Here is a 16,564-nt window from a genome sequence, read left to right on the forward strand (position 1 = left end):
AATTTCCACTACCTGCGTCTGACGAAGTGGGTATTCACCCACGAAAGCTCACGCTCCAAAACGTCTGTTAGTCTATAAGGTGCCACAGGATTCTCTGCTGGTAACAATAGTAGACTGTAATCCTCTACATGGAACAACATTAGAGGCAGATGGGATACTTCAGCAAATATCTGTGACACTCTTGGTAGAGGAATGGCAAGACTCAGGAACCATGGGCTCCATACCAGGCTCTGGAGGGCAGTGGGCACTAGAGGACCCAGACTCTTCTGCCCATTCCCACAAGATCTACACCCTTCTGCTCCATTCCCTCCAACCTGTGCCTACCTCAGCGCTCTCTCTCTCCTTATTCAAGTCCTATTCTCCTCACCTAGCTAGTCCTAGTTTCCACTCAGGCATTTCACCCTACTCCCAATTTCCTTACCTAGCCATTCCCAGTTTCCCCTCACCTCCTTGTCTCATCTGTCTTCCCCTTCCCTCTGGCCTCCAATTGTAGCCCCATTCCCACTGGCCCCCAGTTTCCATCTCCTTCTCAGAGCTCCCCATCTAATTTTGGTGTCCCATGTCACCCCCTCCACACGCATCCCAGCTCTTTGCCCAGCCAGTCTCAGTTGTCCCTTTCAGTTCCTCATCCAGTCTCTGTCTGCTCCCCCACCCACCTCCCTGTTTCCCACAGTCTCCCAGTACAAATCTCCTTATCAAGCCAGTATGAGATAGACTCTGCCACCAGGCTCCCTGTCCCACTCTACTCCTCGTATCCAGCCCTCCAGGCCAGGTTCTTTTTCCTTTTGCATTCAAATAATGCAGCTTCCTCCTTCATGCTACTTGCACTCAGCAGGAGGGCACAGAGAGCTGAGAAATAGGCTGGCTGCTCTCAGTTCTGGTGCCTGGACCTGGCATGGCCCCAAGCATCTGAAAACTGAAATTGCAAGGAAAGTCCTCTTAGCCCTGACAGCCCTGGGCTGGAACATGCCCATTATGGATGGAATCTTCAGGGAACTGTGAAGCTCTACCAAGTCTCTGCTGAGCATGTGTGAACTCTGGTTTCTGAAGGCTTATAACTTGGCCAAATTTTTCACACAGGTGGCAAAAGGCACATCCCTGACAGACACAAAGGCCCCCACCCCTTTCAAATTTCAAGTCCCTAGTGCAAAGCTTGGGGTGCATTCAAGCCCCTCAAAGAAAAAGTCATCAATTTTTAACATGGGCAAAACAACATACTTTTCTCTAATCTTGGTCTCAAATGGCTAAACCATTATGGCTGAAAGTTTCCCAGAAAAATCAGCCTCAGGCAGACATTTAATATGGAAGTTTTCAGTCAAAATGATTGAAGTCCTGCAAAGTTATAAGCAACAGAAAATGGGATCTTAAAGTGGGAAGTGCTACCAGCTCTCCTATAACATACCTCACTAAAGTAAATTCTATTACTTTTAAAGCTGAGATGTGGGAAAAGATCAGAAGTTTTTGAGCAGATAAGGTATATTGTTTAGTGAAGTGGAGATTAAAGAGATTCTACTATACTTTATAATTCTGTAATTTCTTCCACTGCAGGATCTCAAAGCACTTTACAATCACAAATAAAGCCTCAAAACCACCATGGTGGTTTTAACACACATAGAGGTTATTAAGGACTTGTTCAAGGTCAGAGCGAATCAATTGCAGAGCTAGCATAATAACGCTGATCTCTTGGTTTAACCACTAGAACATACTGCCTCACTACTTGCATGTTGTATTGCAAGTGAAGTAGTAAACATGAAAAATGATTTTTAAATTCCTATTTCATTCTTATCAGGTCCTAAAAATATTGTGTGTGTATATGAGTTAGCAAAAGATAACTAGGAAAATAATGTTCTTCTTAATCTGTAGAAATATCAGCACTTTTGAATGCTATTTTCAATGTTAACATCTAGTCATTTTTCTAAATTCACTATAGCAAAAAATGTATGCTAACATTTAGATATTAAGTATACACCTTTAAATACAGCTCAGTCCAGACTTTTGAACCAACTGAATTTGGTTATAAACTACTAATAAATAGCAGACATCACAGAGAAAGTTTACCACTAGAAGGTACTTTCCATATTAACTGAAAATTATTAAAACAGTGGTTTGAATTAAGGAGTCTGTAAACTAAAGTTTAAGTACAAAAATCCCCAAATTTCAACTGAATTCTTAGCACATTAAATAGCCTGATAAAATTATGCAAACAAAAAGTACATTTAAAGTATTTGTGCACAGATTTTTTTCATTAACATGCACAGAACATACCAGATAAAATAAGTAGTTCAATAATTTCTGCATCTCCCAGATAGGCAGCAGCATGTAAAGGGGTCCTCTTTTCATTATCCTGTGGTAAAAGGGGGAAAAAAGGATGTTTTTTTAAATAAAACGATATCTGTTTTAGCATTCCGTATGATTCATGAAAAAGTTAAAGAATAAAATTCCATCTCCCAAATATTGTACATTTTATATTTTAGGAAGCAGGGATATTAAACCAAAGAATCACCGAGTTATTACACTTATATAGTCTGTAACAAACATGCTCTCACTAAACAATTATGATAGCTCTGTACAGTCATTCAGGGCACGATCCTGAAAGATGCCAATTCCCAGGTACTCGGCACACCTCAGGATCAGGCCATAAATTAAAGCAAAATCCATTTGTTTCTTTAGAGGAGGAAAAGTTTGGAGGAATGTAAAAGTGAGGATTTTCCCAGCTCAGAGAATGCTAATACCATGTATATCAACAGGTGTGATCTATGTTTTATGTGACATGTTAAAGGGTAACTCATGAAACCAGGCTGTGATATTTTCTTTATGGTGACAAATTTAATGAAAAATGCAAAACTTGGATGTTGGACATGAAAAAATAAGATCAGCAGAAAACATGAAATTCAACTTTCGCCAGCTTTTTGCTTATTGCATGTATGCACAGAAAAGCCTGAGATGTGGATGTAATTGACAAATTGATCTCACAGACATAGAAAAGAGTGCAGGAGACAAGTGGGAGTTAGGTGCTTTTGGGTGGTCTCAGACTAATATCCTTTTGAAGACAGTGTTTAGAATCCACACGTGAGAAATTAAAGAGGACAGAAGATAACACTGACTTTCAGAAGGCTAGCAGAGAATATTTCCCACATCTGGGATATACTGGAATTAGTTTATGCGTACGAGTTCACAGTGAAAATGGTGAAAGATCATTTTCTCATTATGCTGACTGGTAAAGGCTAACTACAGGAAAATAAAACCTAATAAATTGCTTCTGTACAGCATGCTGTAGCAGAATTAGCTTTAAAAAAAAACTTTCAGTACAGCATTTAAGTTCATCTTCTTGAAATGTGTTGAGCTTTGGAACAAGTTACACACAAATTACATTTGGATTCTTGGAATTTTTCAGTGAAGCCCTAAACATGCTTTAAAAGCAAGTGCAAATTCTTTATTTTTTCCTACAGATGAATGTACCAAAACATTTCTAGCAGATTGCAGAAAGAACATTGATTATACTGGCCACTAAAATGTGTTTATTAAATTTAATGTTGCCATACTATATATCATTTTACCATTTAAAAAAAAATACTTTTTTCACTCCCAACAAAAGGAAGCTTTACTCATGGCTTTCAGATTAATGAACACTGGCATACAGACCTGCATTTTCAATTTTTTTTTTTTAAACCAACAATTTTTTTTTGCTTGTTTTCAAATACATTCTCTTTTCAGATTTAAGTAAATCCCCAAAGCAATTTCTCTTTCTCATCTCGTCCTCCAACCCCCAAGATACTGTCAGAGCTGCAGTGCATGGAGGGAGGCAGCACATTTTAGTGTTTATTACTCAAAGACAAAAGTCAGCACCTCAAAAATTCCTAAGGTAGTTGAAGTTACTTGGCAGTTAGCTTCAAATGTGGGATTATGGCAATTCAGTAGCAATGATACAGTTACATGGCTGAGAAGACACCTATTCTAAAAGTGCCTTATATTACTTTTCATTTTTTGTGGGGAGGAGAGAGAACTACTCTCATGCTTGATCTCCACCAAAAACAGAAAGTTCCAGAATTTATCCAGCAATTATGGCAAAAGAAAAATAAAGGTTTCTACTCATGTTTTTTTCCTCCTCTTGGATAACTGAAAACTGACTGCCACTGAATTTCAAACCTAGCGTTGACATAACCTTGAATGAGGAATCTATGCTTTGCCTTGTTTAAATATTTATTCTGAAATAAAGGTAACAACATTTCAAAATAGGAACATACAAGTAATGTGACAGCTGTCATAATTTGGCTTATTGTTAGAGGTGAAACAGAAAAATGGAGAACATTCATTACACATCAAGTTTATAAATCTATAAAGAAAGTTTAATCTACTCATTGAAGTTAAAATTCTATTTTAAACACATGCTATTAGGGAGTGTGATATGCTTGAAATCCAAAAAGCATTAATTTGAATGATCACCTAATCCTATCAAAAAGTAACTAATGTCAAATTCTACCCACCATAATTCAGGACCAAACAGGACAAAGATGGGCTACTAGGAAACTGGCTCTTGATTATCTGAACAATGCAACATTGTCTGGGAAGCATTTACACTCTGCAGGAGATGATGCATAACGACAAGTAGGGAAGCCTGGTTTGAACCCTACACCACTCTGGCTGATCGGACAAGTTCCTCTAGTTTCTTACTAAAAAGCTAAGCTAGAGAAGCGAAAACTCTGCATAGATGGTATCTTGAAAAATTATAGTGATTTCAAGTCCCTTTAAAAAGAACACCACTGAATATAACAAGACTTGTGTTTTCTTAAAGACCCAGCTCCTGGAGTCATGTTACTAAGTAAGACTCATAGGTTCCATTAGGAAAAGTTTCTAGTCTTCACAGTTGTGGAGAAAAGGTTGAAAATATGAACTCTAAAGGCTCAAAAGCCAGAAGGCAAATAAAAAGAACCCAACTGTGTGTTTAAATGTGATTTTTAGGCCAAATTCACATTTTTAAGCCTAACTCATGATTTTGAACCTTATCAATTATTAAATCCATCCAAACATTTAAATGGTTTTTGCGTTTTAATGGGACTAAGCACTGCCATAAAAATTCATTTCAAACACGAGTTTAGATGAAAAACAGAAAGATTAACTGTTGTTCACTAATGCACAATTAGAACTGTGCATAGAAGATTACAGGAATTAACATTACACTAGTCTTTTTAGCATTTGGTAGGCAAGACTCTGCAAGGACTTCCATGTGGTATTCTATACTATCTTTGCGCTAAGATCAATCTAGCACAGTTCTTAAGTTTTATAAAAGCATATTATTATAAAAGACTAGATCAAGAGAAATGTTTCAAAAAAGACTTTTTTTAAATTACAAGGAAGAAAGATTTTATAAACAAACATCCCCTGCACTATCTACAATCCAAGTACTGCCATATTCTGACTAAGATCCTATTAAACTCATGGTTGTGAAAAATACATCCCGGACCATGAAATCTGACCTCCCCCGTGATATCTAGCTAGTGTAGAAGAGGTGGGTATGATCTCCCCTAACCAATGGCTCCTACTGTGCACCGGGCTCCAGCCGCTAGTCCTGGCTGGGCTGCAGGACTTCCTCTTCCCTACTCCCAGGGTCAAATCAGACCTATCTCCGGGAACCTACTCCAGCTGCATGAAGCTCCATGGCTGTGCTGCCTCTTTCTGCGCTGCCTTCAGAGCTGGGCAGTAAGGGTGGTAATTCCATGACCTCCCCTACAATAGCTTTGCGACCCCCATGACCCCCTTTTGGGTCAGGACCGCCTGGTTATAGCATCATAAAATTTCAAATGTAAACAGATGTAAATTTCAGATGTAAACTGTGAAACTGACTATTTTTGAAATGGGATGACTGTGAAATTGACCATAATGGACCCTGAATTTGCTAGAGCTGTAATTATGACAGTCTGTCAGGACATGAAAGTGAAACTGATTAGCCTACCTTAAACAGAATAAATAAATTTCATTATGAAAAATTCCTTAATTATCTAAAGCAGAGGTGGGCAAACTTTTTGGCCTAATGGCCACATAGAGCTATGAAAATGGTATGGCAGGCCATGAATGATCATGAAATTGGGGATACGTGTGTTGGCTCTGGGGTGAGGTCAGAAATGAGGAGTTTGAGGTGTGGGAAGGGGCTCCAGGCTGGGACTGAGGGGTTCAGGGGACAGGAGGGGGATATGGGCTGGGGCAGGGAGTTGAAGTATGGGGGACAGGTGCAGGAGAATGCTCCAGGCTGGGACCAATGGGTTCAGAAGGTGGGAGGGGAATCAGGGATAGGGCAGGCTGTTGGGGCATAGGATGGGGTGAAAACTCTGGGGTGGGGCTAGGGATGAAGGGCTTGGGGTACAAGAGGGGGCTCTGGGCTGGGATCAAGGGGTTTAGAGGGTGGGATCAGGGCTGTGGCAGGGGGTTGGAGCACGGTGGGGTCTCAGGGGCACAGACTCCAGAAGCATGTCCCCCCCTGTGGATCCGAGGTGCGGCCAGGCAGCTCGGTGCGCTGCCCCATCCGCAGGTGCTGCCCCATCCTCAGGCACTATCCTTGCAGCTCCTACTGGCCAGAAACTACAGCCAGTTGGAGCTGCGGGGGTGGTGCCTGTGGATGGGGCAGTGCTCTGAGTCACCTGGCCACGCCTCGGTGTACTATGTAGGAGCCAGAGGGGGATCATGCTGGCTGCTTCCTGAGAGTCATGTGGAGCAAGGGAAGCCCCCGAACCTGCTCCCTGGCTGAAGCACCAGAGCGGGGCAAATCCCCAACACCACTCTCCGGTGGGAGCTGAGGGCAGGATTAAATGGGCTGACAGGCCAGATGTGGTCTGTGGGCTTTAGTTTGCCCACCTCTGATCTAAAGTATTGTTAGTAACAAACTAAGGAAAACAAGTTTCTAAAAATCCTCAAAATATCCTATGATGTTTAGTTGGCCTGTCCCTTAAATAAATTGTTGTGGTAGACTGGATTTACAATACTCATCTCATTCTTCTATTCAAATACGGTGTGCAGAAATGTACATTAAGTATGATGCTCAAAAACCTATTTCTGTATATTACCAATGTTTCCTGTATGAGCTAGGACTGATCCAAGGGCGTGGGACACTAAGCCAAGGAATAAATCTTCAAGTTTTCAAGCTCCATGCCCTCCCGTCTCTTTTCAGGACCTTAAGGAGAGCTCTTCCACAGCTCCCCTTCATCACTGGCTGGTGCAGTGGGAGCTCCCTCTTCTGTTTCAATCTACCTTAAGTAAGGGGTTTTAATCATTTTGCTAATTTGGATAGGATCACCATCTTGACACTGGACAACACCAAAAACTAATTACACATAGTGGCTTAAGAGTTATATGTATTTTAAAGTACAAAGTGCCCTATGAGGTTTACCTGTTTGTCCCAATGCATTTTCTGAGAAGTAACATGCAACAATAGCAGCCATTTTATGACATGTCAAAGCTGACATCTCCTTAGAGAAGGGACCCTGTTTTCCAACATGTTAATACCGCGCCTTAGCACAATCCCCCAATTCTGACTGCAGCTTCTGAACGTTACTGAAATATAACAATTACCGTCCATTCACCCTCCAAATAATCAAGCATCCACTAAATCTAAACATTCTGAACTGCAACATTTGTTAAATATGAATCCGACCTTCTTCCCACTAAACATTTGTTCATAAATTCCTCTTTATCCTATTTTAACTCCAAAAAGAGGAATTACAAAAAAATGGGGAAGCTAGTTAAATGTGAGTGAAATGCCTGCAAGCTGCATGAAAGCTACTTAAAAACACCATAACAGAGGCTCAAACTAAACATATGCTAGTCACATTAACGTAAGTAAAGTTATATCGTTTCATACCCAAAATAAAACTTTATTTGGAGGAGTGGAGTCTCTGTTACAAGTGTTCAGTCAGCTGGTAAACATTTTATTTTAATGTATATGGTAACTATCTTTATGCAATTTTTAAAAAGGTAGAAATTGAACCTTAAGTAAAAGAATGTTCAAATTTTAGACATTCTTCACGTGAAGTAGGCCAAGCACCAGATATTTGCCAATGCCTTTCTAATAGACTCCTCGTCATTAGTATCTGTATAAACAGAACAGTTTCATGCAGAAAAGGGGCAGAGAACTTTTACTATATGCTTTTCAGCTAATATATAGTATCCCAAACTTCAATGCCTTTGATAACAATAGGAATTTTTTCTTGCAAGATTCAGAGTTCAGTGAGTTATGCGCTTTTGGCATTCAATTCTGAACTGATAACACAGTCACATTTGGATAAATGGTAGTTCATGACAAGTGGATGTCCTGTTGGGAAACAGTAGTACCATCTAAGGTCCTATCCAGGATATAAATTTTGAACTAAGGATAGCATTACCATTATATACAAGGCACTGGTGAGACCTCATTTGGAACGCTGTGTGCAAAGCTGGTACAGGTGCAGAGAAGGGCTACTAGGATGATCAGAGGAATGGAGAACCTACCTTACATGAGAAGACTTAAGGAGCTTGGCTCGTTTAGCCTAATAAAACAAAGGATATGGGGAGATATGATTTCTCTCTCTTTATTTTTATATAAACACACACACACACGGATAAACACCAGGGAGGGAGAGCAGTTATTTAAGTTACAGACCGATGCTGACATAACAAGTGTATATAAGCTGTCCATCAGTAAATTCAGGCTTCAAATTAGACACATTTCTACCCATCACAGGAGTGAAGTTCTGGGGCAAAAGACATATCTGGCTTCAAGACTAAGCTTGATATGTTTATGGAGGGGATGATATGATGAGATTCTTATACAGCCCATCTGCAACTGCTATTGGCAAATATTTCCAGTGGTCAGAGATGGGACGCTAGTTGGGGGAGGGCTCTCAGTTACTACAGATTATTCTTTCCCAAGTGTCTGGATGCTCAGTGTCTAACTGATCACCATATTTGGTGTTAGGAAGGTATCTGCCCCCAGATCAGATCAGCAGAGATTTCAGAGGGTTGCCTTCCTCTACAGCATGGGTCACTTACTGATTTGAACTAGACTCTAGAGCACGGGTTCTCAAACTTCACTGCACCGTGACCCCTTTCTGACAACAAAAATGACTACATAACTCCGGAAGGGTGGACAGAAGCGTAAGCCCACCCGAGCCTCAATCTCCTGGGCAGGGGGGCCAAAGCCAAAACCTGAGCCCTGTCACCCAGGGCTGAAGTCCTTGGGCTTTGGCCCCAGGCAGTGGGGCTCAAACTTTGGCTTTGGGCCCCAGCAAGTCTAATGCCAGCTCTGCACGCTCCCTCGACCCTCAGTTCCTTCTTGCCAGACAACTCCAACAAGGAAAGGAGGATGGGATGTGGATTAGAAATGAGCAACACATCTCGAAGAACACCAATTATGGAAACCGTAACTGGCTTTTCTTTGTTGAATGATTGCTCATGTGTATTCCACAATGGGTGATTCCAAGCTATATCTGTTGGAGGTGGGTAGGAGTTCACAAGTTCCCAGGACAGAGGACAGCCCTGTTGAACCCAGCGTCATCCCCAGTCTGGGGGACGACCGCATAGTGCAAGGTGAACGTGTGAATCAAAGATGGTGTGGCGGCCGTACAAACGTCCTGGATGGTGACGTGGGACACGAAGGCAGCCAACAAGGCTTGTGCCCGAGTCAAGTGTGCTCTCAAAATGAGTGACGGGGGAACACCCGCCAGCTCATAACAGGAACGGATGCATGAAGTGATCCAACTGGAAAGCTACTGAGTGGAAATCGGCTGGCCCCTTGCACGCTCAGACGAAGCTATGAACAGTTGTGAGGACTTTCTGAATGGTTTAGTCTGCTCAAGGTAGAAGGTCACAGCCCACCGCACATCGAGCGTCTGGAGATGGCACTCCCCACTGGACGCGTGAGGCTTGGGGCAGAGGATCAGTAGAAAAATGTCCTGACCCATATGGTAGGCACAGACCACATTTGGGAGGAACGCAGGGTGTGGGCAGAGCTGGACCTGGTCCTTATGAAAGGCCATATACGGTAGCTCGGAGGTAAGGGCCCTGATCTCCGAGACTCGCCTGGCTGACGTGATTGCAACCAGGAGCACGTGGCCAATGGTTCAAACAGGGGCCCCGTGAGATGAGCCAACACCAGGTTTGGGATCCACTGCAGGATCGGGGGGTCTAGAATACATAAAAAGGCGGTCCAACTCCTTAAGGAACCGGCCAGTCATAGCATGGGAAAGTACCGTGTGCCCTTGCACCAGCGGATGGAAGGCCGACATGGCTGCCAGGGCACCTTGACTGACGAGAGCGCCAGGCCGTGGGCCCTCTGGTGGGGGACGTAATCAAGGATAAGCTGGATCAGGGCAGTCACCGGGGAGACACCCTGGTCCATCATCCACTTGGAAAACCGGGACTACTTTGCCAAATAAGCGCGGTGAGTGGAGGGTCGTCTACTTTCGAGGAGGACGCACTGAGCCTGCTCTGAGCACATCCTTTCCCTTCCACCGAACCACTGAGCAGCCACGACATGAGGTGAAGAGCTGCTAGGTGAGATGGAGGAGGTGGCCCTAGTCCTGAGAGCGCAAGTCCGGGTGGAGCAGCAACCACCAGGCTCATGAGAGTCCTGTACCAATGCTGCCTGGACCACACTGGGGCAATCAGGAGGACCCGGGCCTTGTCCGACTTTATCTTCTCCAGGACCCTGCTGATTAGAAGGAACAGGGGAAAGACGAAGAGAAGTAGGCCTGACCAGGACAGGAGAAAGGCAAATCGGAGCTAGCGCCCCTCCCCAGGCCCCCCCAGAAGCAGAACAGGGGCATCATCGGTTCTGCTGAGCTGCAAAGAGGTCCACCTGGGGAGTTCCCCCCCTTCGGAAGAGCCGGTGGGCCACTTCTGGGTGGAGGGACCACTTGTGTTGCGAAGAAAAGTCTCTGTTCAAGTGATCCATCCTCTCGTTCCAAGTGCCAAGTAGGTGGAAGGCCTTCAAGATGGATGTTGTGGGATATACAGAAGTCCCACAGCCTGAGGGCTTCGTGGCAGAGGATCAGGCCCCATCTTGCCGGTTGATATAGAACATCGAGGCCGTGTTGTCCCTGAGGACCCTGATTACCTTGCCCTCCAGGTGCGAGTAGAAGGCCATACATGCCAGCTGCACTGCCCTGAGCTCCTTGACGTTTATATGTCGGGTCAAGTCTTGAGCTGACCACAGGCCCTGGGTCTGGAAGTTCCCCACATGGGTTCCTCAACCCAGGTCCGACACATCAGACACCAACTCCAACGACGGGGCCCTGTCCCTGAACGAGACCCCTTGGAGCATGTTGTTTGAGGCGGACCACCATCGTAGTAAGGTGATCACACAGCCCAGCACGGTGAGGACCTTATCCATCCTGTCCATGGCCTGGGAGAACTTTGAGGCTAATCAGAGCTGGAGGGGCCTCATGCTGAGTCTGGCGTGACAGACCACATATGTGCACGCTGACATATGACCCAAGAGTTGCAAGCAAACCCTGGCTGTTGTCACCGGGAACCTTATGACTGAGTCGATGAGATCTTTCAGAGTCTCGAACCTGTCTGGCAGGAGAGAGGCCCTGGCCGACTGAGTCCAGGAGCACCTCGATAAACTCTATGCATTGGACCTGGACTACCGCGGACTTGGTATTGTTTACCAATAGGCCCAAGGTGGTGCACATGGACAGGAGGAGCGTCACGTGATCCCTCACCTGCGACCAGGAGATGCCCTTGACAAGCGAATCGTCTAGATAGGGGAATATCTCCCCGCGCCATCTGAGGTAGGCTGCTACCACTGACATGCATTTTGTAAACACCCTGGGGGCAGTGGACAGACCAAACGGGAGAACTGTGAATTGGTAGTGATTCTGTCCCACCATGAAACGGAGGAAGCATCTGTGCCCCTCCAATATGTGGAGGTACATGTCCTGTAGATTGAGGGCAGCACACCAGTCCCCAGGATCCAGGGAGGGGATGAAGGCGGCCAGGGAGACCATGCGGAACTTGAGCTTCACCATGTACTGGTTCAGACCTCAGAGGTCCAAGATGGGCCTGAGCCACCCTTTGGCCTTGGGGATAAGGAAATACCCCTTGCCCATGAACTCCACTTGCACTGCTTCCATCGCTCCTAGTCCTAGGAGCCGCCTCACTTCTTGCTCGAGCAGAGCATCGTGCAAGGGGTCCCCAGGAGGGACCGGGGGTGGTTGGGCAGGGAGGAAGAAAACTGGAGGGTGTAACCCCCAGAAATGGTGTTGAGGACCCATCAGTCCGAGGTCAGCTGCAACCATTCTGGGAGGAAAGCACACAACTGGTTGGAGAAGGGAAGCTTTATTGGGGGCGGATCCCTCATGAGGACTGGCAGGGTGCCCCCAAGCATCCCGTCAGAAACGCCTTTTCTCCGCCTGCTTGCCCTTGGAGGACCCAGGTTGGGGGGCAGGCCAAGACTGCCTCTGAAGGCGTCTCTTATAGCCCTGCTGCTTCTTATGGGCAGCCTCGTACTTCAGGAGGGCAGCCTGGGCAGGAGCGTGCTGCGGCTTGAATTTAAGTTTTGCCGGAGCTGGGACACAGAGGCCCAGAGTCTGGAGGGTCATGCAGGAGTCTTTCGTTCCATGCAGCCTTTTATCTGTTTCCTCCACAAAAAGAGCTTTCCCATCAAATGGGAGATCCTGCATGGAAGACTGCGCCTCGCTGGACAGCCTAGAGAGCAGGAGCCATGACGCCTGTCTCATGGACACTGCGGAGGCCACTGATCATGCGGCTGTGTCCGCAGCATCTGAGGCTCCCTGCAGGGACGCCTTAGCGGCTGCTGCCCCTTCCTCCACTAGCGCCTTAAACTCCTTCCTATCGTGCTGCTGGAGGAAGTCCTCAAACTTGGGCAGGAAGTCCCACAGATTGAATTTGTACTGGCCCAGGAGAGCCTGATGATGGTTCGCAATTCGTAACTGGAAGCTCGAAGATGAATAAAAGTTCCTTCCAAAAGAGTCCAGTCTCCAAGAATCGTTGTTTTTTGGGGTCGGGGCTGGCTGACCCTGCCGTTCCCTATGGTTGACCGACTCGACCACCAAGGAGTTGGGCACCAGGTAGGTATACAAGCACTCATACCCCTTAATGGAAACAAAGTACTTGAGTTCCGTCATTTTAGAGATGGGGACAATAAGGCCGGTCTTTGCCACGGGGCATTTGAAATCTTAGCCACCCCTTCATGGAGGGGCAAGGCCACCCTATTCGGTGCCAATGGGGATGACATGTTAAACAGGGAATTCAAGGGCTCATCCATCTCCTCTGCCTGGAGATGTAGGCTTGCTGCCACCCTCTTTAAGAGTACTTGGTGAACCCTAAAGTCCTCCTGCGGGACAGAGGGGACGGGACTGCAATCGCCTCCTCCGGGCAGGGTGAAGAGGACAGTGCGGTGCTCTGCGTGTTGGCCAGCACTGGGGGATCCACCACCTGGTCGGACTCCGGGCATGGTGCCGAGGACGTATGTCCCACCGACTCCTTTCTGGGAGGTCTGGAGAAGGAGGCTTCCAAAGCTCCAGCCACCGAGCAAACTCCTACCAGGGGCTGCGCCAGAGGCCACGGCGCCCACTGGTACCATTTGGCCAGCCACAATGCTCGGTGCCACTGCACCTGCTGTGGCACCAGCAGGGCCGACTGTCCAGGTTGGCTGGCCTGGCCCATCAAAGGATGCCTGCAAAGGGAGACCAAGCTGGCATAAGATTCACTGCTGTCTGTCAACCAGGAGGAGCAGAGGTGCCGGGATCTACGACAGCCACGGGACCACGATTTCGACGTTGAGGACCAGTACCAACGGAAATAGCTGCTCCACGAATGGCCTCGACAGGCGGACCCGTGACAGCAAGACACCAGCAATCAACGCCCAGGACTGTGGTGGCTTGGCGGAGACTTGAAGCGAGAGTCTGATCGGGAATGGCGTCAACGACCGTGCCATGACTGACTGCGGTACCCCCTCCGAAACAAGGACCGATGGCGACGCCCGCCGTGGTCCAATCAATATTCGCTCCTTGAGGATGAGCGGTGCCGTGAGTCCCAGCCGGATGGAACCCAGCCAGACAGTCTGGTTGGCATCGAAGGCAATCCACCTGAACTCTACCCTGAGTGGTCGCTGGGCGGTGATCGGCATCAGGAACATTCCATCGACCGAGACCTGTACCAGGCTGGAGGCGACTGTGGAGATCCCAGCGGCTGTTGGGTAAAATCTATTTCTGACCTGCGTTATGTAATGTCCACCTTGGATTTGTAAAAGGACAACTAAGACTCCATCTTGGATATCCTCCTCCTCCGATGATTTAGTGCCCTTTCAGCCTTTTTCAAATCAAGAAGGGGAAAGGTTAGGGCAGTTCGAGTCATGGGACAGCCATAATCTGCCTAGCAACTGCAGATTATTTAGTGAGTGGCAGGCCTGTCACTCAGGATTGTCCATCTGAGTGGCAGACAGTGTCCCACACAGTTCAGCTAACTGAGAGGAGCCCCAGAGGGACTAGGACTCATAGGACTTTGGATTCTTGGTCCCTATTAACATACTGGCACTCAACTGCTACACAGCATTAGTGAGCATATACTTGACCCCGCAGTCCAGTGCAAGCAGAGACTGCGTGGGCAAGCACTGAAGACCTATCTAAGGGAGAAGATCTGCCCAAGGGGGAGAAGACCTGCCCAGAGGGAGAATACCACCCAGTTCCTGAGATCCTGCTTGGTGTCCAGCACCCCTGATTTTCACCGCTATCCCTTTCAGTATCCTGAATTTTTGTCATTTTGTCCCTGTCTTCATCATATGGTACTGTAATACGCATTGTGGTTTTCCCCTGTTTTATATCCATAGATTAAAGGGGTTTAAGGGCTCTCAGCTTCACACTCTGGTAACTTAACAACTGAGTGCGTCTTGCTTATGTTGTTTATTGTCTGAAGGGGTCCTTGTCTAGTTTACTGACTAGTGACATAATAAACGTGTGTTACATCTTATTCTGCCTCTGTCTTAATAAATGGCAGATGTGGAACAGGGTGGGATCTGCAGACAGCCCATCTTCTGATCTGTGTAGACCACAGTCAAACTGTTTTGGGCTAACATGGCAGCTTGCCTATGGAGCGCGAGGCCGACATTGGCAGCGCTCCAGGCACCAGCACAGATATGACGTCCCGGCCCTGGAGGGTTTCAGGCACGGAAGGCATCTAGACATCTGGAGAGGCCGGTTCCGAAGGGGCCAGACTACTCTGCTGAACTTGAGTTGGAGGCTTGGGGTGTGGTGGGGATCGAGGACTGCCTAACGTGAGCCTAGCCCTCTGTCCCAGATTTCCCTCAGCGCTGCTGCGAAGAGGGAGTCATCTTCACCCTCTTGGTGTGTCCTGTAGATGGAGAGCGGTGCCAACTGGTTGATGATACCAGAGGATCACTGCGTACCGATGCCGCAGTGCCAGGTACTGGTTCAGAGTAGCGTGCCAGGGTCGGGGTCAGCGCCAACTCCATCAGGATGGCCTGGAGCCTAATGTCTCTCTCTCTTTTGGTTTGAGGCTTAAACGACTTACAAATCTTGCACCTTTAGCTGATATGGGTTTCTCCCAAGCAGCAGTCTGCGTGCGGGTCACTTCTTGGCACAGAAGGCCTACAAGAGCCGCACAACTTAAACCCCGGGGCACAGGGCATGCCCCAACTCGGGTTCACTGACTAACTAAACAGCTAACTAACTACAGTTACTAACGTTGAATGAACAAACAGTTCTGGGGAAAAGCTACAGCAAAGCTGGAGCAGAGCAGTTCCAATGCACCTTCACTGGCGGCAAGAAGAAACTGAGGGTGTGGGGAGCATGCAGCTCCCCTTATACTGCACCAGGCAGACAGCACTCTAGGGGTCGGTGGGGGGGCTCCCCCCATAGGTACTGCTAGGGGAAAAACTTCTGGCACCGGTGCACATGGCGAGCATGCACACCTATTGTGGAATACACATGGGCAATCACTCGAAGAAGAACTTCAGTAACTGAATCAGAAGTTATGGGCCTAACTACAGGAGTGGATGGGTGAGGCTCTGTGGCCTGCAATGTGTAGGTTGTCACATTAGATGATAGGGATGGTCCCTTCTGGCTGTAAAGGCTATGAGCTTGGCATTCAGCCCAAAGAATAGTTATTACCTTATCATCAGGTATCACTTTCAAATTAAGAAAAGGCAAACAGACTCACTATTAGCAAAGAGAAGAGCCTATTTTCTTACATCTTTAAAAACATACATCCAAAAGGTAAAACAGATTCATTTTAAAACTTATTAATTTGACAGTTAGTGAAAATAGTGTAAAAATCATTTTAGATTTAATCCATACAGAGTCCTTGTTTTTCCTCTAGACTTGGTATCTCAGAAAAGAGGAACATAAGAATGGCCAAACTGGGTCAGACCAAAGGTCCATCCAGCCCAGTATCCTGTCTGCTGACAGCGACCAATGCCAGGTGTCCCAGAGGGAGTGAACCTAACAGGTAAAGATCAAGTGATCTCTCTCCTGCCATCCATCTCCACCCTCTGATGAACAGAGGCTAGGGACACCATTTCTTACGCCTCCTGGTTAATAGCCATTAATGGACTTAA

The 16,564-nt window shown here is 46.6% G+C and overlaps 1 protein-coding gene across 3 annotated transcripts in view; it reads right to left on the reverse strand.

Annotated features, from left to right (window-relative positions):
* The window catches only part of ANKRD28 (ankyrin repeat domain 28), a 234,173-nt gene that overhangs the window by 112,616 nt on the left and 104,993 nt on the right, over nt 1–16,564 (reverse strand). For all 3 annotated transcript variants that reach the window (XM_032801146.2, XM_075062432.1, XM_032801145.2), the window contains one exon: nt 2,266–2,344. In XM_032801146.2, the coding sequence (XP_032657037.1) occupies nt 2,266–2,344 (79 nt within the window). The remainder of the gene's footprint in view (nt 1–2,265; nt 2,345–16,564) is intronic.

The sequence above is a fragment of the Chelonoidis abingdonii genome, chromosome 2, assembly GCF_003597395.2.
Source record: "Chelonoidis abingdonii isolate Lonesome George chromosome 2, CheloAbing_2.0, whole genome shotgun sequence".
In the NCBI taxonomy this organism is placed as follows: domain Eukaryota; kingdom Metazoa; phylum Chordata; order Testudines; family Testudinidae; genus Chelonoidis; species Chelonoidis abingdonii.